Source organism: Chenopodium quinoa, unplaced genomic scaffold, assembly GCF_001683475.1.
Source record: "Chenopodium quinoa cultivar QQ74 unplaced genomic scaffold, ASM168347v1, whole genome shotgun sequence".
Taxonomy (NCBI): domain Eukaryota; kingdom Viridiplantae; phylum Streptophyta; class Magnoliopsida; order Caryophyllales; family Amaranthaceae; genus Chenopodium; species Chenopodium quinoa.
In genome coordinates this window covers 6,106,016-6,132,599 of record NW_018745000.1, presented here as the reverse complement: position 1 = coordinate 6,132,599, position 26,584 = coordinate 6,106,016, and the positions used below count along the sequence as shown (strand labels likewise).

Below are 26,584 nucleotides of genomic sequence, written 5' to 3'. Positions count from 1 at the left end.
TTGTTATTCCGCACAAGGTATTTTAATCTGAATATCACATTTGATCCCTCAAAAGTTTTAGCTATTTTAACCTTTGTTGTTTCAATGAATACTACAAGAAGGGGGGGGTTTGAATTGTAGTATAACAGATTTGTCAAACTTTTCGCTGAAATAAATACAAGTAAGCTTAGGGAACTGAAAGTAAGGCTGAGCAAAACTATATGTAGATCCGAAAATCCGATGATCCGATCCGCATCCGATCCGAATTATGGATATCCGATCCGAATTTGATTTCGGATCGGATATCCGATCCGATTCGGATATCCGATATCCGAAAAGCCGGTGTTAGAACTGGATATCGGATATCCGATCCGATATCCGAAAAAAACACTTATTAAAATACTCCCCAAAGGACCAAGGCCCAAATCTACTAACCCTAATTAATAATCATTCCCTCAAACCCCCCCCCATCGCCTCTGACTTTCCCTCTCCCTTTCTCATATATCTCTCTAACTTTCTCTCTCCTCTTCATCTTCTCAAATAAAAACAACAAACCAAAACCACGTTCATCCCTACCGGCTACCGCACAGCCACCTCCCCCTCCCCCTTACTGCGGAAACCCATCGATGGCAGCATCCCAACCTTACCTTCCTCGGCCGTCGCGATCCCCCTGCCCCTCCCTAAACCGTAACCCTGCTGATTTTATATTTAAGTTAAAACATTTAATTCCTAACTGAGTTCCTCTCTACACATAAAGACTCTAGTGCTTACAGAGAATCCTAAGTACTGGAGTTTGCTCTTCTTCTTGAAAGCTTGCATATGAATATCAAGACTTCCAATTCTTTTGCTCCTACTCCGGAACAGTTTGTTAACACCCGAATCTTTTCGTTCTACCAAGACTATCAAACATCATTAGTCAAAATTTGTCTGTGTTGTCAATCATCAAAATACTAAGAGGGTCAACAATATTCCCCCTTTTGATGATGACAATCAAGACAAACTCGTTAAACAAAATAATCATCCAGGCACTCAAAATAATAAACTAAAATTAAAATTAAACAAGAACAAAGTAACAATCTGCATCATTCATGAAAATGTGAATTGAATGAAATATTTTTACCTTGATTTGAATGATGAATTGAATGAAACTGGTTTGACTTGGCCTTGGCTGAGTTTGTCCTCCTAAAAAAATATTCAGTTTTCTGAGCTTTAAGTTTTCAAAGTATTTACTGTCTTAGAGCTGAGTTCCTTCCTGCCTTAATATTCTCTAGTGCATTAGGAAAGTCTTGTAATTACTTTTGTAATTGGGATTGGGGTTTGAGAGAATTGTAACTGAGAGACTTGAGTGAGTCTGTTACAAAGTTGTAAGTGATTCAGAGTCAAATCACTAAGAGAGTTAAGCTGCGGTAGAGGGACCGTAGTTGGGATACTTGAGTTCCTAGAGGAACTTAAGTGTAGGCTGAATCTTCACATTTGTAAAAGAGTTTTAATTTTTCATAGTGAAATAATTCGAAAAACCTATCTCGTGTGTTCTCTCCTTTCATACTTTGTTTAATTCCGCATAAAGTTCACAAATTTTTATAGTCTACAATTCACCTACCCCCCTCTTGTAGTAGACATCAAACTAACACATTCGGAAGCGAAATTAGGTTGTCGTCGCTGTCCTACTACACCAGAGACAACTCAAACGAGGAAATCTGGCTTGACTCATAGATTGAGGCTGAGGCTAGGTTGATATGGTCACAATGAATTTAAAAAGCAATTAATAGTGTTAATAAAATAAAACATTAGAATTTTTATTTTTTTTCTAAACAAAGTCTAATACTCCCTTCATCCCATAATATTGTTCTTGTTTGTGTTTTTTCACGGTAAATAGGAGGAGAAAGTGGATGAAGTACATTAATAAAAGTGAAAAGTACAATCATAGACAAAAGTTAGAAAGAGAAAGTAGAAAAAAGTACAAGGCTTGTGCAAAATTCAAGGGTAAATTAGAAAGTACAATGAATAAAGTTAAAAAAGTGTAAGTATAATGGTCTCTACATACTTTTCAAAAATAGAAACAGGAACAACATTTTGGATCTCCAAAATAGAAAAACGGGAACTATATTATGGGAGGGAGTATAAAATAAATAAAGAGAGTGAGGGATAGCTCAAGTGATTAGAGCTTCTCTCCAGGTCCCAGAAGATTTTGGGATCGATTCTCACCTTTGTCCTTATGGCTCTCTAAACACACAAAAAAAAAAAAAAAAAATTTGGGGCTAAAATAATAACTATGAATGAAAAAGCAATTGAGATTATTAGTAGAATATGACAGCGCAAAAGTTGTTATAGATTTTTCAAAGTAAATAAAAAAAGATTAATTTAGTATATTTTTGGACTATCAAGTTAACTTTAATGCAAAAGATAAAAAATTACACTTACATTTAGGTAATTCACTGATTTGATGTTGTAAGGCTTGATAGATTAAGCCTTAATTTTGTTTTTCTTTCGAAAAATATGGCCTTTTTCGGAATTGGTGTACATTGTGGAGTACCTTACAAAGTAAAAATAATAAACTTTTGTGAAATGAAATCGACAAGAATAAGAAAATGGGATTTACGACGTGTTTAAAAGAATAGAAACTATAAGAATGATATCGGATAATGATCAAAGTAGAGGAATTTTAGTTTTGGAATAGAGAAAGGTAAAAATGTTAGTGATTTAAGTCGGTGTGACAGAGACATATATGAATTGTCAATTTTGATGTAGTATAATGTACTAGTAAGTGATAAAACAATCGTAGGACTTGAATCAGATTGGATTGGTCTTCTAACATGACATCAAATATTAATGTGACAAAAATTAAAAAAAAAATAAAAAAAAAAAATATCATGGTCAGTTCCAATTTCATCCACCTATTATTTATTATTTTACGGTCAATAATCGACCCTCTCTTATGAGGGGGCTGTTACACCCAAATTAAAATTTTGCCGACTTTGACCTCGTTAGAGAAATTTGACCAGAGATGTTATAAAATATAAAAACAATATTGACCCTCAATCTACAATTAAGTTTTTGATTGTTCAATTATTGATTAATTATAATTTTGTCTAATAAATCATACAAATCTTTTCGATTTGGATCAAATAACTATATACATTTAATTTGGTTAAATATGTAGATTATGTAGATAAGTATCAAACACTTTAGGACATAAATCATGCACTTTAGGACTTTTGAAATTGGTTATCTCTTGCCTACTATCTAAGATATCCTTAGCATTTTCTCAAAAAAAAAATAAATAAATAAAAATAAATTCCTTAGCATTTTGTCATAAATCAGTGTAGATGTTGTTCTAGAATATTAAAATAAAAATATTAGAGCCATTTTTTAATAATTGGGCCTTTACAGCTTTCTCAGCCCAAGATGCATGGACTATCAAGTAAACTAATTACCCATCCAAACTATTGAGGCAAATGGCCCAAGAAAGGAGAAGTGAAGTCCAATTAGCATTGCAATGCATTGCAAACATTTCCTTAGAGGTAACCTTATTATTTTCCTTAGAGGTAACTTTATTTTTGCTAAACTTAACTCCAACTTTTACTAAGAAGGAACGCAGTATTTAATCTACTATAACATATTAACATCTAATACCTCAGTTTCAAAACAACTGACATGTAACTATCTTTCATTATTCATTAATTAACTTTTATTATTATTTTTTTTATTAACATAATAACAACATATTTTATCATAAAATATGTTGTTAGATAGGTATTGATATAAAGTTTCATAAATACAACTTTATTTTAAAATTTTTATTTTAAAACGGCGGGAAAGGAATGAAGCCTTCCGGAAACGACAAGGGCTGCCACCTGCTAGGTAGGGTTAGGGTTTTTATTAGCTTAAGGAGCTTAATTTGTCATCTGACAGGTATTTTGTCCCCTGTATAAAGGTAATGTACAAATGTTGAATATTCATGAGCAATTAGCGGTAATTTTTAGGATATGATATATTTAATATTCATAGTGTAAAAGCCTACGACAAAGAAGAGTTTGACCACATACATCTCAACAAGGTTACATCCAATGAGGTTGTCCATTAGCCTTACAATTGGTCATTTCACTCAATTTTTCCTTAAATGCGGAACCATGCACTAATCTCAATTCTCAACACACGTTTATATTATACTTCTTAAAGTCAAGATTAAGAACTCAAAAATGCAACATATATATCTTCATAATCAAGCATCCACAAATATTCTATGCATGCTTTATTAACATGTATACTTCAGTAATTAATTATTCTTCATGTCCACCTATATTAAGCTAACTAATTATATAATAACACAAATTAACAAACTAAACACAAGTATGAAGTAATAATAATAGATAATAAAATAAGACATTGTGCTAAATAAAATTACTTGTATAAGAAAGAGGAGCATTGAAGAAATCTTGAGCCGTAGTATAAGTTTGGATCTTTTACCAAAATGACTAATTTAACAAAAGTTTTTCCTAGAACGGCCAATTTAATTCCAAAACTAGCTAAATAATTGACTTGAAAGGAAATTATTTATTTCTTATTTTCCTTTGAACCGGAAAGGTTCACTTTATTGGGTTTATTTTAAATATTTTTTTTTTGGGTTTACTTTAGATTTTGCTTTTTTAATTTTTTTAGTTGGAAAAGGTCAGTAATTGTGTATGTAGTATATGGATTTTAAATTCCGACTTGCCCACAACATTCTCTGTTTTTTGGGTTTTATTTTTTTTTTTGAAAAATTCTAAATCCATAGTTTAAAATATCCATTAATTTTTAAAATAACATTCTACCTAGTATAATTGCAACAATTTTCAATTTTTTTTATAAAGTTATACAAAATAAAAAATCACTCATCAAAAAAATGTTCGAAACTTCCAATTAACAAAATTTAGGCGACATTAGTAGAGAGCATGCAATTAGTGAACATGAAAAAGATGAACAACACCTTAAAATCCCTTATCGCCGTATAAATTTGCGATTGTGTTGATAGAACAATACTACTACAAATTCCAATTTTTTGTGATAGGATCAAGAAAAAAAATGTGTTTTTTATTAATTTTTTATTTTATTTTTTTGTGTGATCTTGAAATTAGGGTTTCTTTATGAGCAACTTTTCGTGTATCTGTATATAGCTTTTAAATTTTTTCAACAAAAAAACCAAAAAGGTGAACCAAACCGGTTCAAAAGAAAATAAGAAATAAATAATTTTCTTCCAAATCAACATTTTAACTAGTTTTGGAATTAAAATTTATAATTAGCCGTTTTGGTAAATACTTTTACAAAATTAGCCGTTTTGGTAAAAGATCCTATAAGTTTGGTTAAACTCAGGACAAATGCTAGTAGAGCTCAAATAATTCTTAATCACGAGCCATTTAAACGGCCCATAGACTCTCCGTCGAAGAAAACCCGAGAAACTATCGAGGCAATACTCCAGGTAAGCCCGGCTAGCTAGGGGCCTGATGACCGGACCCTCTATTGAAAAATAAACAAAGAAGCTAACAAAATAATCATAATAAGCATAACAATAAGGTAAAAAAATAAGTAAAGGAGCATTACGCCAAAACCTGCCAATGAACCCAATTAAGGCAACAATTAGAGGGTGTTTGTTTAGGGGGATAAAAGGGGTGGGATAAGGATAAAAGATGGGGTTAGAAGAAAAGTAATGTTTGTTTAGATGGATGGGGATTAGTAGGAGTTAAGGTCTTAGGGATAGAGATAAAAACAACCACTTATCCCCCCATTTCTATAACTACAGGAGGTTTTGTGTGTGGCCAGCTAACACATGACAAAAGTAACCCCACCGACCTAGTAACCCCTGACCAAGTAACCCCTGACCAAGTAATCCCTCTGATCAAGTAACCCCTCCGACCTAGTAACCCTTGACCAAGTGACCCCTGACCGGACCTAGTAACCCTTGACCAAGTAAACCCTGACCTAGTAACCCCTGACCGGACCTAGTAACCCTTGACTCCACCTAGTAACCCTGACCTAGTAACCCCTAACCAGACCTAATAACCCCTGACCGGATCTAGTAACCCCTGACCTAACCATTAATTCCACCGCTAAGGTAGCCACCAAACCACCAAGCATACACATAACTCAGCCATCGTATACAATCTAAAAAAGAAAATTGTTCTAATCACAATATATGTAGCATTTTCCATATACATATGCCCTTACGCGAAGGTGGAGTGGTGGTGCGGTGGTCAGTTGCGACGCTTCAGTGGTTTTCAATTTCTGGAAAGTAAATTTCAATTTCAATTTGCGCCAATCTCTGCCAATCCATGGAGATTTCTGCCCCGAACATCAAGAATAGCCCTAAAAGCTAGGGGTGAGCATGGGACGGGTACCCGTACCATTAATATTAACGGTTCGGGTACTCGATAACCAATAACATTAAAAATGATATCCATTAACTGAACCAATAGACTTTAAATTTTAGTTATTATGGTGTAATTCAACACTAATTAACAATGATACCACATGATCATGACCAAATTACTAATAATAATATTACTAATCATCTAAATTATGAAGTGATTATGAAGTAAAGTAAGAGTTTAGATTTTGGATAATTAGATTTAAGTTGGAAAAAAAAGAAAAAATTACTTATCAAATCGGATCGGGTAACCGTTAATTTTAAAATGATACCCAATAACTGTATCCGATAACAAATTATCGGATCGGGTACTCGAACCGTTATGGTTATCGGAACGGGTACCCTAATTTTCGGTTCGGTTACGGTTCGAGTTTTCAGGTTTTCAATTTTCGGATAATTTTGCACAACCCTACTAAAAGTTGTTCGTCGGAAATGGACGACAAAGACGAAGACGGCGATCTGGGTTAGTTGGAGCTTCGAGGAGATCTGGGTTGGTTGGAGAGGAGATCTGGGTTGGTTTGGAGCTTTGAGGAGCTTTGACGACGACGAACACGAAGACGATGACGGCGGAAACGAAGACAACGATGGTGGAAGTCGGTGCTCCGGCCATTGACAGTTAGAGACAGAAAGTTAGAAAGAGAAAATGAGAGGAGAGGAGAGGAGAGAGAGAAAATTATAAAAAATAAAATAGAAATTGTGGTTGGCCACACGGCGTGACCAGCTACATATGAAAGTTGGTATTATAGCTAAGGGGTGGTATAAGGAGAAGGAATAAGAAATGAGTTGAAAAATACCAAATTGCCCTTAATGAAATTGAAAGGGTAGAAATTAGTAAGGATTGTTTTATAATTTTATTACTTATTCCTAATTTATTTTCCTTACTTATCAGGATTAAAATTATTTACATTTGTCCAGAATTTCCTATTTTTATAATTTTTTAAAATGGGCGGTTGAGACAATTTCTCCAATTCCTGGCCTTGTAATTCGCAATTCAAGACACCTTCAATTTTCCCCACCACCTCCGCCGCCGCTTCCACCACCGGGAAACTCCTCAAAACCTTCATTTTCCCCCAGAACCACCAAAAATCCAACCTCAACCGCAAATTCCCACCCTAAAACCGTAATCCCCACTTCCTCTGACCCAGAAAAAACCCTCTTCCTCGCTTAGATTCACTCTCTCCCCTCCCTTCTTCCGCTATTGCAGCAGCTTCTTCAAACATTGGAATATGTGTATGTGTTGCTTATGCCCCCTCTTTTGATTTTCCTTTTATTGATCAATCTGTTTGTTTAGTAAACCTAGGACTTGTAATTTTGAAATGACAGTACTATGTTACAAATATTATATTTTAGGGTTGACAAAGGATGAATTGTTTCTTCGTTAGTTTATTCATTATTGAGCTTAAAAACCCATAACCTAAGGTGGAAAATCAATACGTTATTCTTGAATTTGGGTATCCATTTCATTTTGGCATTCAATGTAATTGGTATAGAGAGACATCTATGAAATGATTAATCAATCTTGCAACTATCCCTAGGTGTATTTGGATTAGGATTTTCATTCTAATTTTAGATCAGGGTTTCAATTATAGTTAGTGAAATCATCTTTATGAATAGCTTTGTGAGTATAATTTTATATTTGAATATATGGTGTCGTGTTTTTTTGCAATCTTGGTAACATGTGTAATATTCAGTTACTCACTTAACTTTAGTTTTTAACCTTAAAACTTGGTAATTTAGCTATGATTAGTGGTGTACCTCTTAAAGATTGGTTCTATGTCCTAAATGGCAGTTCTCATCATGATAAAAAAAACACAATGCATGAATGCCGCTGTAGAGTATATCCAGTCTCTTGCAATCTATATCATTTAATGAAAGAACGACAGAGACTTGTACAGGAATGCAATCTATATCATTTAATGAAGGAACGACAGAGATGATGAAAGACTTTACAGTTTCTCATCTATAGAGATGATGAAAGACTTTATAGTTTTTAACCTGTACTGGAATGCAATCTATATCATTTAATGAAGGAACGACAGAGACCTTTTCGGAACAAGATAAGAAACCTCTTGACCCAGGTTCTTCAAGGGCTGGCACACTTGCATAGGAATGAATACTTTCATCGGGATCTAAAACCTGGTATGATATTTAGCCATGCTTTCGGATTTCAGCACATCAAAAGTTTCATTTAGTGACTATCAAATATGTTCTGTCCTCTAAATGTGCCTTTTTTTCACTCTAACCTTCGAATTTCTTTTAATTTTGCCCATAAAAGAGAATCTTTTGGTAACGAATGATGTGATCAAAATTGTTGATTTTGGACTCGCCAGGGAGCTTTCATCAATGCCTCCTTGTACTAATTATGTTTCAACACGCTGGTGAGTGCATAAAATTCTTCCCCTTTGGGTCATATCTATTCTATGCATATACATTATAATTATGTACTATGCTAAAGAGCTCCTGCAATTATCATCAATTGTTTTATGTGCATCTGCATCTTCGATAGTGTGTAAAGCACTAAAGCTATCAAGTACATCTCATATAAGTTTTTGTATTGTTTTCCAGGTACCGGGCCCTAGAAGTTCTCTTAAAGTCTTCAACTTACACTCCTGCAATTGGTTTGAGCTCTAAATTTTTATTTTTAATTTTTTCATTGAGTGTCGGTCCTTTTTTCATCAATCAGTAATGTCTTTCGCTGCCTTGATAATGTCATTAATTAAGTGCTCTATTGTTTCTTTTGTTTAATTGGTATAATATCCCTGCTGGTAGTATGTGAATTCTAGCATTCTTTTTCTACTCACTTGCGTATACTATCTGTTTACGTTCCTTTGTCCTATATTAGGAGGATGTTTATTTGTCCATTTCTCCATTTCCTTGCAAGTTGCTTAATGTTTATGTATTATTGCAGATATGTGGGCAATTGGTGCAGTCATGGCTGAACTTTTAACCGTGTGTCCTATTTTCCCTAGAGAAGGTAATGTTTGATTTAGTCTTAGTGAACTGTGGTGAAATAATTATTTTAATTAGAAAATTTGTAGAAAATCTTCATTTGGTTGACATATTCTTTGAGGGTATATGTTTTTGCTGATTTATTTGTACCATTGGAAAAACTTAAATTTTGTTAAGTTTAAGTTCTTAACCTTATCTTAATATGGTTGCTCCTGCCCTTTGCTTCTTAGTGTTTGAGAGTTTGGAAAGTGGAAAGTACGAACTTGCATAGACATATTTTCCAAAGAAATCACAAATTATGTGTATGACCTATACTTTTTTCATGTTGCCTATCTCAGAATATTTGGCTTGTACCATATTTAAGAACATGATGTCATATATGGCCAGAATAAATTTGAATACCAGTGAGAAGAATTCATATAAAAGCCAAATTTCTTATAATAGATAAAAGCTCGGAACTTTAAGGTCAATTCATAGAAAGGCTTGAGTTAAATATTCTCATTATGTTCCAAGCTTCTAAATTGTGTGTAGCATTTGTGGTCTATCAGGGTCTCTTCTACCAGCAACACAGAGAGAGAGAGAGAGATAGAGAGAGAGAGTACAAAAGGTCACACAAATTTAGCAGCTTCATTAGTATTTATGTACTTTTAATAGGGTTTTTAAGACGTTTGCATCCTTTACGTTTTCGGAAATGCCATTTTTATTCACATTTCACGCACAGGGGAGAACTATAGCTTTTATTGCCTGGATATGATAGTGACATTGAACTTAACAATCTTATTTGGAATTGTATATAGCCGTGCCTTAAAGAATCAGCTTATTTTATGTGCCTTTAAGTATCAACATTAATACTGGATGTTCTGTTAGCCTTCTATTAATAATCTCAAATTTGATAAGCTCAACACTCGAAATCAATTTATTTAAAATTGCCTCTTCTATTATCTCTGCACATTTTTCTAAGAGGTTAGTCTCTAAAATTGGGAGTGTCACTTGTTGTATAAAGTATCATACTTAATGTTTATTTTAATATGGATTTGGTCCTTGCATTGTGAATTTGTATGCTTGCTATAATAATAGATTCAAGTTTGCATGTGGTGACTATACATTCATCTCTCACAAACCTTGAATCTATTATTTAAGAATTATTTTACAATTTAACTTGTGGATTTATTATTTACCTTTTCTTTGTTTCTTTCATTTAATGCAGTGCTGATTATATAGACTATAGCTTGGCAGATCCTGGATCAAGTCCTTGGATGAGCAACTGGTGCATACAGACCACAAACTCACAATTAGGTAATAATTGATTTGTGCATGATGGATCTAACTTAGCATCTGATCCATTTCTTACTGACATATTATTTGGTTACCACTTGACCTTATACAAGCATAGTCTGATCCGAGGTGGAGAATTTAGTGTAATGCTGTTGAATTTCAATCTTCCAGAAAGCTGCTACTGCTACTTTCCATGTTGATGGGTTTGATTCTACTCTCAAGATATCCAATTCCATGCATATATGATCAATTTGTTTTGTTGTTTATTTACTTATGGTCTTAAGATTTTTCTATTTACTTCAATCATATAGTTTTGAGATTTTTTTTTTTAAACTTATTCAATCAATCATGAGAATGATGCATTTGATCGTACGGGATGGAGGAGGAAGATTTTTGTGGATGACTATACGGAATAATCACTTTTGTTTCATGTAGCCGACCCCACTTATAAGGCTTTGATTGATTTATTAATGCTATTACCTTATCAGGCATATCCTATAATTATTTCACATAGCAGCCATGTCATATTCTATAACCTTAGATGATATAAGTGAAGAGAGAGATAAGGTATGAAGTCATAAAAAAAGGGAGCAAGGAGAAGAGGGGGGAGAAAGATTGAGAAAGAGAAAGAGAAAGAGAAAGAGGGAGTTTGAGGAAATAGAGGAAGGAGGGAGAATATTTTTTTAAAGTTTGGGTAAGGAGACGATAGTATTATTTTAAACCCTTTCCCCTATGCCAAATTATAGCTTTTATAGCCTTTTTTTTTTTTTTTTTTTTTTGTTTTACAGTGGTTTTGCTTGCCATGACTGCTATTAATATAGTTGAAAAGGTTGAATTATAGCGGTTAAAGAAAAACGCTACATTAATGACATAGGTTCTCTCATAACCGCTATTAAAGCCCTCTTTTATTAAACCCCTCTTCTGATCCTCAGCCAAACCAGAATGCAAGTTTTTGAGTAATTTGTGTGTTAGTTATAATCTGTTGATAATTTGATTTCCTGGAAGCTACAATTGTAAAGACATTACTGTTGTAGCAATGAGGTGTTTTGATTGGTTTCTTGTTGGACTTTTTTGAATCTTGAGTGTTTGTTGGAGTCAATGAAATAATATTGTTGTTCTGAATATGAAAAAAGAATGGATAATGGGGAGCTGAACTGCTAATGTACCTTATAGATGGATATATAACTGTGATGTTCGTTATAATTCACAGTAGAGGCCTGTAGTCGAAAGGAATTAGAGTGCAGTTCATGAATCGTGAATAGGCCCTAAAAGCTTCTAATGTATCTTAGTGAGCAAAATGTGTGCTTCTATATGATCTGGAATCCATGCGCTTACTTGTTGAGTGACTTGTTTGTAATCATTTTGTAAATCAACTTTCTGATTCTCACTTCACTGTCTCCACTGCTTCTGTGTTGTGTGGATGACAGGCAAATGAAGCAACTGAGCTAGCAATAAGGACAATATACAGTTGATGGTTAGTAATGTGGCGTCCATTTTCACTTTGGTTTATCAGCCCAAGTAGTTATAGTGTTGCGTCTTAACATAAACGCTCTGCAGGAGATTGAGTTTCCAACTTCTGGACTACAATCAGTGCAGGTTTTACATATATTCTTTGTCTGGTATATGACCCATCTCCCTTTCTCCGTCCTTATGTCCATCAATTACTCTGAATGTACCAGCTGGTTTAAATGTATAATTTTATGATCCCTGGCTCGGGTGATGGTGAAGGGGTACAGAAATGACTGAGAAGCATGCAGTTGATCCGAGTTCTGTGACCGCCTTGTAGCTGCAGAAAAAAGCTACCAGGACCAGGATAGTTTGAATGTTTCTGTAAAATTATATGTATTCTCCTTTTCATATAATATTTGGGGTCTGTATTGCTTGAATTATTCATGTGCATACTTCATTCTAAATATTTCTTAATCTTCTAAGAATGCTCAAATTTCGTATAACACAATCTCCATTCATTTGATTTCGAAAATGATAATTTATGGAGCTACTTTGTGTAGTGTAATAAAAGGCAATCAATTGAAGAAACCCTTTTTTTTTCCCCAAATATTGGATGTTCTTCAGAGTTTTGAAGTTCTTAGAAAGTTGAAACTTGTGGATTCTGGTATGTAAAGCGAATTTTGATTAAATTGAGACGATGCAAGCCTGTTGACTCTCACCCTACGGCTTATATATTACTCCGTGTAATATGGAATGTATGATTGTGTTTAATGGCATTTTAGCGATGGAATATACCTCCGTTTCAATAAATAATGACTAGGAGTGTTTCTAGAATTATTGCATTTTTTAACAAAAATAGATATTGTTTTTTAACTTATGAGAAATAATTAGGGTTGATTTAACCTTTGAATAATCTAATGTGATGGTATCCCTTCAGTTATTAATTATCCCTTGGTTTTCGTGTCTGAAAATATTACATGTAGAATAATTTTCTCGGTAAAAATTTTGGAAGTCATTTTGACGATAAAAAGTTTAATTTGTGCTCACTCCGATTTTTTAAAATGCATCACTTTAATTTTTGCACTATTCACATATCATGGTTGACTTAATTTTTTCACCTCTATAAAATAAATCAATATTATTATATGATGTCATTAGATTCGTCATAATGTTTAGTTTCATAATATAATCTTGTTAAATTACAGTTAAAGATATTAATGGTCAAAGTTGCGTCTCGGCAAATGTGTCGGTCAAACTAATGCAAATAAAAAAAAAACACAGAGGGAGTAGTAAAAATTGGCATAACATTAACTCATTTACGTAAGATAAATTAACAAATTACGTGAGATTATAATATTTATAATCTCACGTAATTGTTAATTCATCTTACATAAATGATTTTATGTAATTTGTTTCATGTAATATAAAATGTTTTTGGTGTATAATGATTCACGCAAGCTGAACATATATTATAATCTCACGTAATTTGTTAATTTATCTTACGTAAATGATTTTATATAATTTGTTTTAAAATATTTTTGGTGTATAATGATTCACGCGAGCTGAACATATATTATAATCTCACGTAATTTGTTAATTTATCTTACGTAAATGATTTTATGTAATTTGTTTCATGTAATATAAAATGTTTTTGGTGTATAATGATTTACGCGAGCTGAACATATATTATAATCTCACGTAATTTGTTAATTTATCTTACGTAAATGATTTTATATAATTTGTTTCATGTAATATAAAATGTTTTTGGTGTATAATGATTCACGCGAGCTGAACATATATTATAATCTCACGTAATTTGTTAATTTATCTTACGTAAATGATTTTATATAATTTGTTTCATGTAATATAAAATGTATTTGGTGTATAATGATTCACGCGAGCTGAACATTTTCCAGGATGTAAAATTGCGCAAGTTCTAGTTCTCTGGTTCCAGCATCCTGCAAAATCGACAACTAAAATACTTAATTCTCTTAATCATCGATTACAATAACCTTCTTTTGTAATCAATCTTAATTATCTTCAATGACTTGTTTTACAAAAGAAGGTTACTGTAATCGATGATTAAGAGAATTAAATATTTTGTTTGTCGATTTTGCAGGGTGCTGGAACCAGAGAACTAGAACTTGGTCAGAAAGCTCAAGCTTGTTTTATAATGCATCATTTGGAAGCATTGAAGATAGCATCAACATTGGAAGAGCGTCCTATGTTGTGTTTTCATCTCCAACCAGACCAACTAGTCAGGATGCGATTTGGCCTTCAAGGACTCACCTATTTGGAGTTTGTCTACACCACAACACGGGTTGTCACGAACACAAAACTTGAAAGGGTCATCAGCTTTCAACTAAAGCCAGTAGTCAAAGCGACGTGGTCATTTTCATTTCTCCGTAAATGGGAATTAAACCCAGAATACATAGAAAGGCCGGACATTACTAAGAATGGAGGTTTCGAGATCACGGTCCACAACACCCAAAGTAAGGTTGTTGTTCACTTTCGATTGAACTGTCATGTGCTAATCGACTTCGAATACACCAAACCCATTATTGGAAAGACAATTGATGTTTACCACCTTTATGAATTTCTGGCATTACCTTCTGAAGACAATTTTCTTACCATTTATCATCTTAACGGCTCTAATGAGCTAACCTGTAGACTCGGTAAAAATTCTATTTTATCTAAAATATTGTTGCATTATCATGTTTAATTCTTTGTTTTGCATTGTAGTGTGATCGAATGACATTGAGGTATGTTTTTATTTAGTAACAATGTTTTACTAATAAGATATTTAGTACAAATAACTTCAGTTTGTTTTTGGTTTTTTTTTTCCCTCTTAATCTTATTACTTCTTGATCCTTGTGTAAGACACCATAAAAGTCTTGTTGAGGTTTTTGAAATTATTTCAGGAACGGATCCTAATACGGAGTTTAATTTCAAACTGGGGTGAAGAAATTGAGAGCATTCTTGTGATCACATTCCTTTGTGACTGTGAGGGTGCTATCAAACATGAACATCTAAGGGAATTGACGGAGCAACTTCAAAAATCTGACACGCCGTCTCAGAAAGGTCCGTATCTCCACTACAACAAAATGAAGCATAGGTAACATTGAAAAATCATTGCCTAATACTAAAAAAGTGTTGCCTTGTAGCTAAGGCAACACATATGAGGCGTAGTTTATGCCCCCGTTGTCTATTCTTAAGGCAACACATTTTTATCCAAAGGCAACATTTTTAAAAGGCAAGGTAAAATAGTATCTAAGGCAACACTTTTACAAAGGCAACAACTTAAAACTGTTGCAACCTTAGGTAATAGTTCAAAATTGTCATCTTAAGTCATAATAAGCAATAACCTTTTCACTTGTTGTATTTACTAGTAATAATACAAAAGTGTTGCCAAATATCTTAAAGCCAACGCCTTGGAAAATGTTACCTACAAATTGAACAAACTAAAATAAATTGATTACTTTTTTCTATTGTAATTATTTATATATTGCTATAATAAGTTGAAGGAGTGGAAAGATATCGTTGCATTCTTGTGAAGTTATTAGAGTAGAGAAATGTTAAGTACAAAAGACAAGTAAATAATAAGCATTTGAATAGATAATCCCAAACCAATAAAAATAGTGAATATATAATCAAAAGTAATAACAACTAATTTTCAATACCAAATCCATCTTGATGAGTATACTATTAGTCTAGCTAATAAATAGAAGAAAAAAATAATGTCCAAACGAGGAATAACGATGGAGAATCTAAAATAAATTCCATTTGATCAATGTCATCACATTCTTCGTTTTACTTGTTGCCTTCTTTTTCTTCTTCCCTTTCCTTACTTTTTTGTTAATACCTGTATAAATAAATAAAGAAAAGAAAAGAAGCAGAATAAGTATATTTTGGATGTACATAGTTGCCATGCTCTGAGTATTAATTTGAAACATCATAATAGGCCAAAGCTAACAAACATACAACCTAAAACATGAAAAAGCAGTGATGATCCAAATTTTATTATATGATTAAAAAAAACTTGGAAAATACAAGCTAGATTCCCATAAAAATTTGTCATTTGCACACTACATTGAATCATTCACAGAACAATCTTGTCCTAAGTATAGCAAAATAAAACCTAACATTCTAAACCAAATGTCCACATATGATTAATGAACAAGATTTGAGGAGTAGCATAAATTTTAACCTTAGATGTACAAAAAGAAAAAAAAAAAAAGTGGCTGAGCCATAGTTTAGGCATAGTATGTATCCCAAATTGTTGGTGAAACTAACAAATATCATTGACAAAGAAAACAAATTATAAGATCAAGAATCCTTTGAAGACTAACAAGTTTTAGGTCCTACCAGAATTCTACTCTAAGTTCAGGTTACTATTTATGAATCATATGAAGGGTTAGTAACATTGAGTGTAATTAAGCTTAATTGTCATCTAATTTCTTTATCTTCCCCCTCCCACAGCCCCCACCTTTTTTTTTTTTTTTGTGACAAAGAGGCCCTCACCTTCTTAATTCTTGCGTAAAGTGCTTGTAAATTAGTTTTAGTAAAAACATGAAACTATAGTACTAAAGCAAATCTCTAATAAAAAAAAAACCACAAAACAGGTTAATGACTCTTTACTGTATAACACCCAAGCTACCCAGTATAAAAGTCATAGATATGTTTATATGTACAGCATATCTGTAATTTTGAAAAAAAATAAAAATTACAAGAGCAAATGGGGGCAAACTTCCAATAACTTAAAATCTAGGTTCATCCAACATCTAGTACCATCAACACAACATCACTTCAAAAATTAGTTTCTTATTAGTTTGGTCTAATATAATAGAAAAGGGGATATGGATATCTAATGACCTCATCAAAAAATTAAATTTGACTGTGAACAGCAACAACAAATCTTGGGAGGAACATATGGGCATGCCTAAGAAGCGAACTTCAACAGATAAGGCACATAATTAAAAGAAAACCATGGTTATTGATACACTCGGCTTAGTAATAACAAGTAATCAATACCAAAAGTTATCAGATAGCTATTCAGTCAATCCACAACATATTTCGATTTTGCTCTTTTCCAAATTTAATTTCTTAACCTCCCTTTCTTCCCTAATCCCCAGTTTTTTGAAGTATATTCTCCTTGACAATGTATATCAAAAGAATCTTCAAATCACTCCAATCTCCAACTGGAACACTATCTTTGACTTTGTCATTTGACTTAGGCATTTTAAATTTTAACTCATTTGACATAATCCAACCGCTGCCCTAGGATTCAAGACCCATGGTCTTCAACTAATTGTCCTAATTCAACTGCCTTCTAAGATTCAAGCATGTAGGCAGAGGAAGGGGGTTTGTGTAGGAGTTGGTGCAGGCATTTCAGAGGTTTAGTAGTGGGCAGCGGCAGTAGCAACAGTGTACAACAACAGGCACTAGAGGCAGCAGGAACCATGGGTGGTGCCTTGGGCAAGAAAATAATCTAGGGGTAGTTCTACACATTTTTTAACACACATCCCAAATCTCGAGCTACTTTTAATTGATCTTAACACTACTAGTCCTCAACTCAATTGTTCAAGGCTCAACATATATGTTCAAAATTAGAATTGTAAGTAAAGTTTGGAGCCTTTAGGACCAAGCTTAGTTATGCTCGCTTCATTAAATTTTCGAGCAACATGGAATGCAAGCCAGTTACTCTCTGTGGAATTTTATTTAGAATATGGACTTGGATTGCAAGCCGGTTAGACTCTTAGATTCTACTTTAAATGGCTAAGATTTTCTTTTTAAATTGTTAGACTAGCCAAAGTTAGCCAATATGCAGCCTAAACATGTAAAAAAAGCAGTGAAGCGTATCCAAATTTAAAATGATAAAAAACAATTAACTTAGAAAATACAAGCTAGCTAGTTTCCCAATTCAAAATGGACATTTTCAGTAATAAGTCCTATGAGTGTAAATGCAAATTACCATATTAATAAGACAAGTGGATAGCACTACACTTTATCAGATCATCAGCCTAGTCTAAGCATCTATTATCATTATCGGATCATCAGCATAATCATTGGATCAATTTGATATTTCAATATTATCTAATAGCATACATACTTTAATAAATGTATATCAATTGTTAATGAAAGCATTTTATGCTTAAAATTATTGGGGGCTGACATAGTATGGGGTTAGTTAAACTATACCTAGGGTCATTCCTAGTTCCAACATCCAAGATAATATTTGTTGTTTCAAGGCTAATTGATGATGTAACATCATTAATAAAAAAAAATGGGCTTCAGAGATTTATATGTATCAGATCCATGTCATCCACCATGGCTTTTTATTATAAAATTGATGATACAAGATTTTATTTTTACTAGCTACTTGAATCATTAGGAAAGTATAATTAAGGTCAAGATGAACTTATAGTCTACTAAGCATAAAGATGAGTGCTCGGCCAAATGACCATTCAGCCAGAGCCTCATAGCAAATTCATTTATACATACCAAAAATTATATGTCAAACATCTATTCATCTCCAAAAATATCAGGATTAAAAAAAATAAAAAAATAAAAATTAATCATCACACTAATGAGGTCATTAGTTTGTTAATTGGTTGATTCCCACCTTAACTTGAACATCAATCACCTAAGAGAACCGCAGATACATTTATATGAAGAATGCTAATAACACTAGCATAGAATCATAGAGATGCATAAATAAAAGAATATATTTAAAACTCAGTCATAATCAAATTATTCAATAAGTAACAAATCCTCTAATTTATGACAACCATAGACAACTATTATGCTTTTCAATTTAACTTTCACAAGAGTACATAGTATAGTGTGTATGTTTCACTTCATCTTAAATGTTCTTTCTAAAACTAAGACTTTTTCTTGTCCTGCTGAAAACAAAACAAAAGTATGTTGTTCACTCTTATAATTGTGAATACAAGTTTTCAATATTTTCAAACACTAATAAAAACAGCATTTGGAACCTATAAATAGCTAAGTTAAGACATATTATAACTCAATGCTTGTTCTACAGAAGATCCCATATTAGTTATAAAATTATTAAGGTGATCTGTCATCATTCACTAAGTTCAAACAAAACAAGATATCTAATAACCCGGTTACTAGCTTTGTTATCTTATCGGCTCCCTTAATTTGACAATGTTAATGGTTATAACTCATGTATATCAGAATTATCTAACTACATGTCAAGTCAAAATACACACTTAATTTTCTCCTTGAATTTCTCTTGTCGATATTATTCTTAAGTTTATCTTTTACTTAGTGTTTTAATAGTTAGCGTAACAACTCCTACACTTACTCTTAAGTTTTTTTAGCAAAACTAGTTAGCCAATGTAATCTTTCTTTTATAAATACAAAGTACTTGCTAAAGTTAATGAGAATATCTAACTTTCAACTATCTCTAAATTCTCTTATATAATATCAAAGCCTTGATCTTTTATTGTTATCCTCCTGTTTTCTCGGTTGTCTTCTCTATGGATTCTCAACACATTATCCCCAACCATGACGATCCTACCAAGCCGACCTACTCATTGGCTATAATCTTAACTGCTTCATTGATAGATCAAGTCCAGCACCCTCGAAAACTATAGCCATAGCCGATAAAACTAAACCGAATCCCGCCTATCTATATCGGGCATAGAAAACAAATTTATTGCAGCAATAATTATAATGAAGAAGAAAAAAACCCAAAACTCATTTAAATACTTCCAGGTCTTCAACCAAATCAAATGCATGTAAAAAATCGATCACTATGGATATGAATATATACATTGAAATTTAACATGTTCACTCGCCAATTATAATGAATTAAACTTATTAATCAAAACAAACTCCAATTCCAATAAAATTGACAAACTTAGAGAAAATAATAAAATTCTAACCTTGATATATAGGATGAGATAACCACTATAAATTAATAGATCAACAGATGCTTCTTGTATAAATTGAGGGAGCCAGAATCGGATTTAGAATGAGAGACGCCGCAGACAAGTGAGCAAATTTAATCCCTAATCGACAAATCTATACCAAAAGCACTCCCATAAAAAAATTAAATAGAATTAACCAAGAAAAACAAAGTAATTTCATAATTTGGTAAAATGAAGGGAAAAAAGAGATACCTTTGAGAAACTGACAATTGAGGTTAATATGAGTGTGCTGCAGCCTGTGAGAATGTGAGACGCAGTGAAAGTGAGGTGATACTGATAAGTAACTGATTTTAAGTGGGAAAACATTGGAGCCAAAGCTTTTTTTATTTTACCATTTTCTCGATTTACAGATCAGATGAATTTACCCTGAAATATATGATTGCCAGTATTTCTCTCTCTTTTTTATTTTTATTAAATATATTTTTTTGGAGATAAAGGTCTAATTTCTATCTCTTATCCTATCCTTCTAATATACAAGTTTTTTCCAAAATTGTCAACATAAATTTGTGGGCATTAAGTTTACTGAAATATTCTTTTAATTTTTACAAAAGAAACTATCACAAAATAAAATTTTAATGCGAAGTACCTCAATAAATCACAAAATAAAATATACTAGATAAAATTCGTACAATGCACAATTTTTTTTACTCCGGATATAATATTTAGTACTACATCCGTTCTCCTAAGTGCTACCCATTTACCTTTCATAAAGTCAAAGTTTTAAAATTTCACCCACTTTTATATGTGGCCGGCCACATATGAGGTTTACTCAATCAGTGTTTGTTATAGGGGTTACTCGAGTAGTATTACAGGACTACTAGATTAGTTTTATAGGAGTTACTTTGTTATTTTACAAACGGCCATATGGTGTAACCAACCGCACACAATATCTTATTGTGTATATATAAGAAAAAGATGATATAAGTGAGTAGCACTTAGGAGAACGGAGGAAATAATTTTTTTTGTAATCTCTAACTATCATTTTATATACTTTGTACATAACTTTTTTTTTATAAAATCTTTATCGGAAAAAAAAACTCCATCGTAGTTAAATTGAACCAAATGTATTGAATCGTTAATAACTCGTACCCATTATCAAATCTAACTGTAAACAATTTGAACTAATCAAGTTCGAACTCGAAGTAACTTGAAGACCTGCTCTTAAATTATTTAAACCCGCTCATTGTGTTGTATTTTAAATTAAAAAAATAGATAATACACATATTATAATCTTTTATTTTGTAGAACATAGATTTCAATTTTAATTGATAGGGCTCCCAATGTTACTCGATCTTGACAAAAAAAATAGAAATGTAATTACTAGATTTAATTCAACCTTGTGATACACAATTTTTCAACATACTATTTTGTATAATTACTGTGATGGTCCTTTAAACTATAGGAGGTTTTTGCTATATTTTTTCTTAATAGAAAATTTATTGTAAAAAATAATATGCACAAAATATCTGAAGTCAAAATATGTGTTCATTTATTTTAAAACTACTTCTTTGAATGAACATTTAATCTAAGATTATATCCATATAATCATTCTCCCACACATTATAGACAACATCAAATATTATATATTGCCTTATTTTTGTAAATTGTTATTATAGATGGCAACGTAATTATAAGTGTTACAATACATAACAACAATCTTGTTTTTGTTATCTTTTCAGGCAACATTTTTTTGTGAATGTTGCCTTAGATATTAGAAAGGCAACACTTTAAGCAAATGTTGTCTTATATGGTCTACAACAACACTTTTATAAATGTTTCCTAGCAATCTAGTATTGATTGTTCTAATTCAAAGTAACATATATGAATTGTTGCCTTACACAATCAAGGGAAACAATTTTAATAGTGTTGCAATTTTACGTGTTGCCTATTCTTAATTTTTTTGTAGTGCTCATTCTTCATGTATTAGTCAACCGTATCATCAATGTAAGCTTGGTTCAATCTGTGAATTTTCTATATGTGATTAGTTTCAGTGGACATAGATGAGAAATATGTGTGGCTTTACGTTCCTGGAGAGAAATTTCTTCGACTGAAGAGGTAATGCTCAAAACTTATATTCAGCATGATCAGATTAATGTGATCGATGCAGCGCATTAAGTTTTTGCTTGTGATTTTGCAGGTTGTTGAAAGCAGGAGAGTAGAACCAGATCAGATGCATACCGCAGACTTTATAATGCATCATTCAAAAGTGTTGATGCAGGCATCATATTTGGCACCAAGGCCTCTCGTGAGTGTTCTTTCTGAACCTAACAAACGTGTCATGATCCGATTCTGCCTCGAGGAACTTGAATTATGGGTGGCCCTTCGGGCTTTTCATATGATAGTTAGAATGCAGATGACGGTGGTGCCGGCCCTAGCGGCCAATAGTTTCCCCCTCGGTCTGTTTGTTTTTCCCTCCCTTTTTGCTCCCTCCCTTTCATTTCATTTGCATGTGAAGCATCGGGGACGATGCTTTTATCTAGTGTGGGGGGGGGGGTACGGTGTTTGAGTTAAAAGGGAGTGTTTTTGGGTAAGTGTAGGGGAAGGCACCAAGGACTCATGGGAACGATAAAGGGATTTGTGTTTTGGTCTTGTTGCTGGGTGTTGTTGATAAGCGTTTTGGTAGCATTTTTTTTTGTTTGTTGTTGGTCAATGATGTCTTGATGATGATGATTTGAGAATGAGTTGTGTTTGGGTAGTTGGTTATGCCCAAAGTTTAAGTTGGTAGATTTTTCTTTCTTTTTCTTTCTAACCTTTCTCTTTGTGTAGTGTTTGTTTTTGCTTTTATCTCTTTCTTTTGTAGCTTTGAAGAAAATTGGAAGCAACATTTAGAGCCATGTAAATTGTAAGGTTGCTTTATTATTCTTCAAGAGACATATGGGTGAGATCTTTCCTTTACTTTCTCTTTTCTTTCTTTTGGTGTGCTTAGTTTAGGATTAGTATAGGAAGAAGTTGAATGGTTTGAGGTTGTTTGCATTTGGTTCTAAGGAACCTGGGATCGTTGGTGTTGATACCGAACGATCATTGTATGTCGATTGGGATTTATTTGGATTTATATGCCTCATTTGCGAACCTTTTTTATTTCTTCCTCCTTGTTTTGTTTTGTTTTCATTTTTGTGTGACAAACATGATTATGGCAAGATGATATGAATGTGTTTTGGAATTTGCTTGTACATTTGGATTCTATTTCCTTGATGATGCGCCTTAGAATGCTTGTTTCTTCTTTACTTGATGATGGTATGCACGGTTTGAGAATGCCTTTGGTTGAATTAGACGAATCTTAGCTAAGGTAGCAAGGTTATGAACTTTTGAGGACATTTGAACCCTTAGTTCATGGGAAGTGGTAAGATGGAGTTGCTCCCTATAGTGAATTTGAAGCCCTTTAGTTGGCATTTGCTTACCTTTTCATCCCTTGTGAGGTTTATATTGTTCAAGCCTTCATCACTTTGTTGTGCGGAATTTTAGGATCCCTCGACTATGCGTGTCTTAATCCTTGTATTGATCTCTAGCTCCCGAGATCAAGACCTAGCGCCTTTAGAGGAGGAAAAGGGCACCTTTTCTCATTTTCATTTATATTTCCTTTTGTTTAGTTACAAATTTGATTTTCTATTTTTCATCAACCTACTTGCTAACAATTTTGAGTCTAATGTTTCCCTTTCTTGTCTTAATCGCATTACAAGCCTAACGACCTATGTTTTACCAACCCTTTTAGCTAGTGAAGCATTGGGCATGTGAGGTTAATGTTGTGAGCGTAGTGAATATGAGCAAGGAATATGTTGAGAATTGGTTTAAGCAAAGAGTTGAAAGTTGAGCTAGAATATGAATATGCAAGGAAAGTTTGAAAAGAAAGATGCAATTCAAGAAGATCTAATGAACACCAAAAAAAAAAGGAAAAAAAGAAAAAAAAAAGAGAGCTTTAAAGTTCTTTTCCCTTGAATAAAGGGTGGTAATGCAATGAAATCAAAACGATGGTTATTTGTTTGAGTTTTGGTCGTTTCTTAAGTTTTGTTTATGAGAGTTGGCCACTCTCTTGCTTCACTTAGGATTTGCCACCAATTTTTCAAATGATTTCTCTACCTTTACCTTAAACCAAGTCATTACAACCCTAGTAAAGACCCTTAGACTTTAGAGGGGCGTGGTCAAAGACCGGTGGAGGGAGATGAATTTCAACCCTATGGAGAGAGCATGCATGGTTGAGATGTCGGGATGACCTTATACTCCCTTAAAATGAATCTTTTTTCGGTTCCTTCGTGGAATCATGAGGAGCCAACTAGGGGGATGATTTGAAGCTAGTGGGGAGAACGCGGACCGTTTTGGAGGGGACTAGGGCGGAGAATGAATCACTAGTTCTCTATGCTTAGCTTAGACTTGACTCTTGCAACCATTGGCATCTTGGGGCATGTTTACATCATGTAATGAGAAAGGCTAGTATTCTTTGGCGTTTGTCTACCCTGTCGAGTCCGAATAGAGCATATGTCCACCCTAAAACTTGATTTGCTTTTCTAAGCCTTGCCATGTTATGTTTGTCTTTGTAGTGTTTGCTTTGTCTTTCTTTTCCTAGTTTTGCTTGAGGACAAGCAAGAGGCAAGTGTCGGGGATTTTGATGAGTGGCGTTTACGCCACCATTTCACCATTTTTCACTAATGAATTCCCCTCATTTGTCACTTGTTTGTACCTCTTCTTACCGTTTTTACCTTTGTTTTAGGTACTTTTGTTCTTCCTCGTGTTTTTCCTTTTCTTTTATCTTTTCTTTTGCTTTTTACCCTTATTTGTTTGCTTTGATAGCTCCTGGCACTCGTGGGCGGAATTTGAGTTGCTAAGCGGAGTTGAAGTTGCTAGAGTGGCTTATTCCAGGAGGAGGAGGTGTAAAAAGGTGAGGGCGCGTGCCACAGCAACATGCGGGCGCGGGTGCCAAAGTTGCGGGTGCGGACAGGAAGGTCCTGAGCTGAACACCAGTTTCTGGAGATGGCTGGGAGAAGGCTTGGAGAGGGCACGGCCCTGGTGGCCGCGGGCGCGGCAGTCAAGGTAGCGGGCGCAGCGAGCTGGGTTTTCCTAACTTCATACCCACAGCAGAGAGGGCACGACAGCTTGCTGGAGAGGCCTCTCCCTCACCCGTTTTCTTTGTTTTATCAAGAAACTATAAATAGTCTTTGGCTTGAATTTTCATAACAACTATTCACTACTCCATTGCAATATTTTGTAGAGATATCAACATTTTAGAGAGAGAAAATAGCTTAACCTTCAAGTTTCCATCATTGTAATCAAGATCTTTTCAAGTTTCCTTCAAGCTTTCATCTTTTCAATGCAACTAGTCCATGTTTGCTTAATCCTTCAAGTTTAATAGTAGTAATATCTTTACCCCTTATCTTTAGTTTGGTTTTATTGCTCTTAATAGTGTTTATTTCTACAAAGTTCCTTGCTTTTACTTATTTCATTGCTTCTTCTTTGATTTTGAATCATGTTTGGTTTTGTTGGGATTGAATCCATGTTTAGAATAGTTGGTATGACTATCTTCTTTCCTCTAGCTTAGATTTCTAGCTAGGGAAGGGGGTGAAAATCATGATTGATTGAGTTTATATTGATGATTGATTGGGTTTTGCCTTGAGTTGATGATTTTGTACTTATAATGCTTGGAGCTATTGTTGTGCACCTCTAGCCCCAATATTTGTAGTTCTAGATTTGACGCATGAGAATGATCTAGTTTAGGTTTGATTGATTTCATCGACTTGCTTTGAGTGATTGCATGAGAATGAATTATTTTGAGTAGAGTTTGTACTCCTTGGCATAACCCATGATGATTATCATAGTTATCTTAGTAGATCATGATTGGAACCCCCTCTCTCTAGTGTTTTTGATCATATTTCCATTAAAATTTTATTTTTCATCTTTATTTTGGTGATTCTAGTTTAACTCCTTATTTTGCTTGTTTTAATCCTTTCTTGGTAGATAATTTAATCTTAGATATTCACAAAAACAAACCAAAATACCCCTTGTTACTTGCAATAGATTCTTAATTCCACTTTGATTGTAAAATACCCCGTTTCCTAGTGGTTCGACCCTAGCTTGCCACTATCTAGTGTAAACTTGATAGAGTTAGGTTAGGAATATAAATTGTTGATTTGATTTAGGATAGTAGACACGACCTATTGTCCGCCGATCAGTTTCTAGGGTACTAATTGACTATATAGTGAAATTCCTAGAATGTGGAAAATAGAGTGAATGTACAAAGCACTACACACAAAGGTGCCGTAATTTTGGCTTGATTAGAGAATTTAACAATGATTTAGCTTATCAAGTATATGATATGCTTGCTTTATATGCATCTTTAGCTGTTAGTATTATCATACTGCCCATAGTTGCTTAATGAAGTAAAAGTGATGGTATTTTGATTGTTATTCTTACCTCATCCTCTATTAAGTTCTATTGAATTCACTTAATTTGTACTGAAAATTAGTCCTTTGTGCTGCCTAGTGAAAGGGTGAAACCACAGTTCAAAGTTTCAAAATTGAATTATCAGTTGATTTAGTAACATAAGGCGTGCATAATCAGTTCTAAAAGTAGCTTAACTAGTCGAAAT

General features: G+C 33.4%; 1 protein-coding gene and 1 long non-coding RNA gene across 13 annotated transcripts; one reads left to right on the top strand and one right to left on the bottom strand.

Annotated features, from left to right (window-relative positions):
- The first annotated feature begins 7,265 nt into the window (after nt 1-7,265).
- Nucleotides 7,266-12,534, top strand: LOC110707551 (serine/threonine-protein kinase MHK-like). Of its 12 annotated transcripts, none has more exons than XR_002508563.1 (8): nt 7,267-7,609; nt 8,169-8,518; nt 8,655-8,757; nt 8,945-8,997; nt 9,288-9,353; nt 10,536-12,077; nt 12,161-12,199; nt 12,283-12,534. XR_002508563.1 is itself a non-coding variant. In XM_021885570.1 (6 exons), the coding sequence occupies exons 2-6, from the start codon at nt 8,404-8,406 to the stop codon at nt 10,547-10,549; spliced, it is 351 nt and encodes a 116-aa protein (XP_021741262.1). In that variant the 5' UTR covers nt 7,278-7,609; nt 8,169-8,403; the 3' UTR covers nt 10,550-12,534. The 12 variants fall into 12 exon arrangements, 1 of the variants encoding a protein (XP_021741262.1); XR_002508560.1 differs by having other exon boundaries at nt 7,268-7,609; nt 10,536-10,624; nt 10,722-12,077; nt 12,161-12,534; XR_002508558.1 differs by having other exon boundaries at nt 7,278-7,609; nt 10,536-10,624; nt 12,031-12,077; nt 12,161-12,534.
- Nucleotides 12,535-15,492: 2,958 nt separating this feature from the next.
- On the bottom strand, nt 15,493-20,443 carry LOC110707550. Its single transcript, XR_002508552.1, has 3 exons — nt 20,203-20,443; nt 19,966-20,104; nt 15,493-15,914 (listed from the first exon to the last, which is right to left on the bottom strand). It is a non-coding gene; the product is annotated as an uncharacterized LOC110707550 (long non-coding RNA).
- Between the last annotated feature and the right edge of the window lie 6,141 nt (nt 20,444-26,584).

What these genes read in the sequence shown, in the direction of transcription:
- LOC110707551 (XM_021885570.1), top strand. Translation starts at nt 8,404, where the DNA reads ATGAAGGAACGACAGAGACCTTTTCGGAACAAGATAAGAAACCTCTTG. An exon ending in TCATCGGGATCTAAAACCTG is followed by an intron (nt 8,519 to 8,654) that starts GTATGATATTTA and finishes TGCCCATAAAAG; the next exon opens with AGAATCTTTTGGTAACGAAT. An exon ending in AATTATGTTTCAACACGCTG is followed by an intron (nt 8,758 to 8,944) that starts GTGAGTGCATAA and finishes ATTGTTTTCCAG; the next exon opens with GTACCGGGCCCTAGAAGTTC.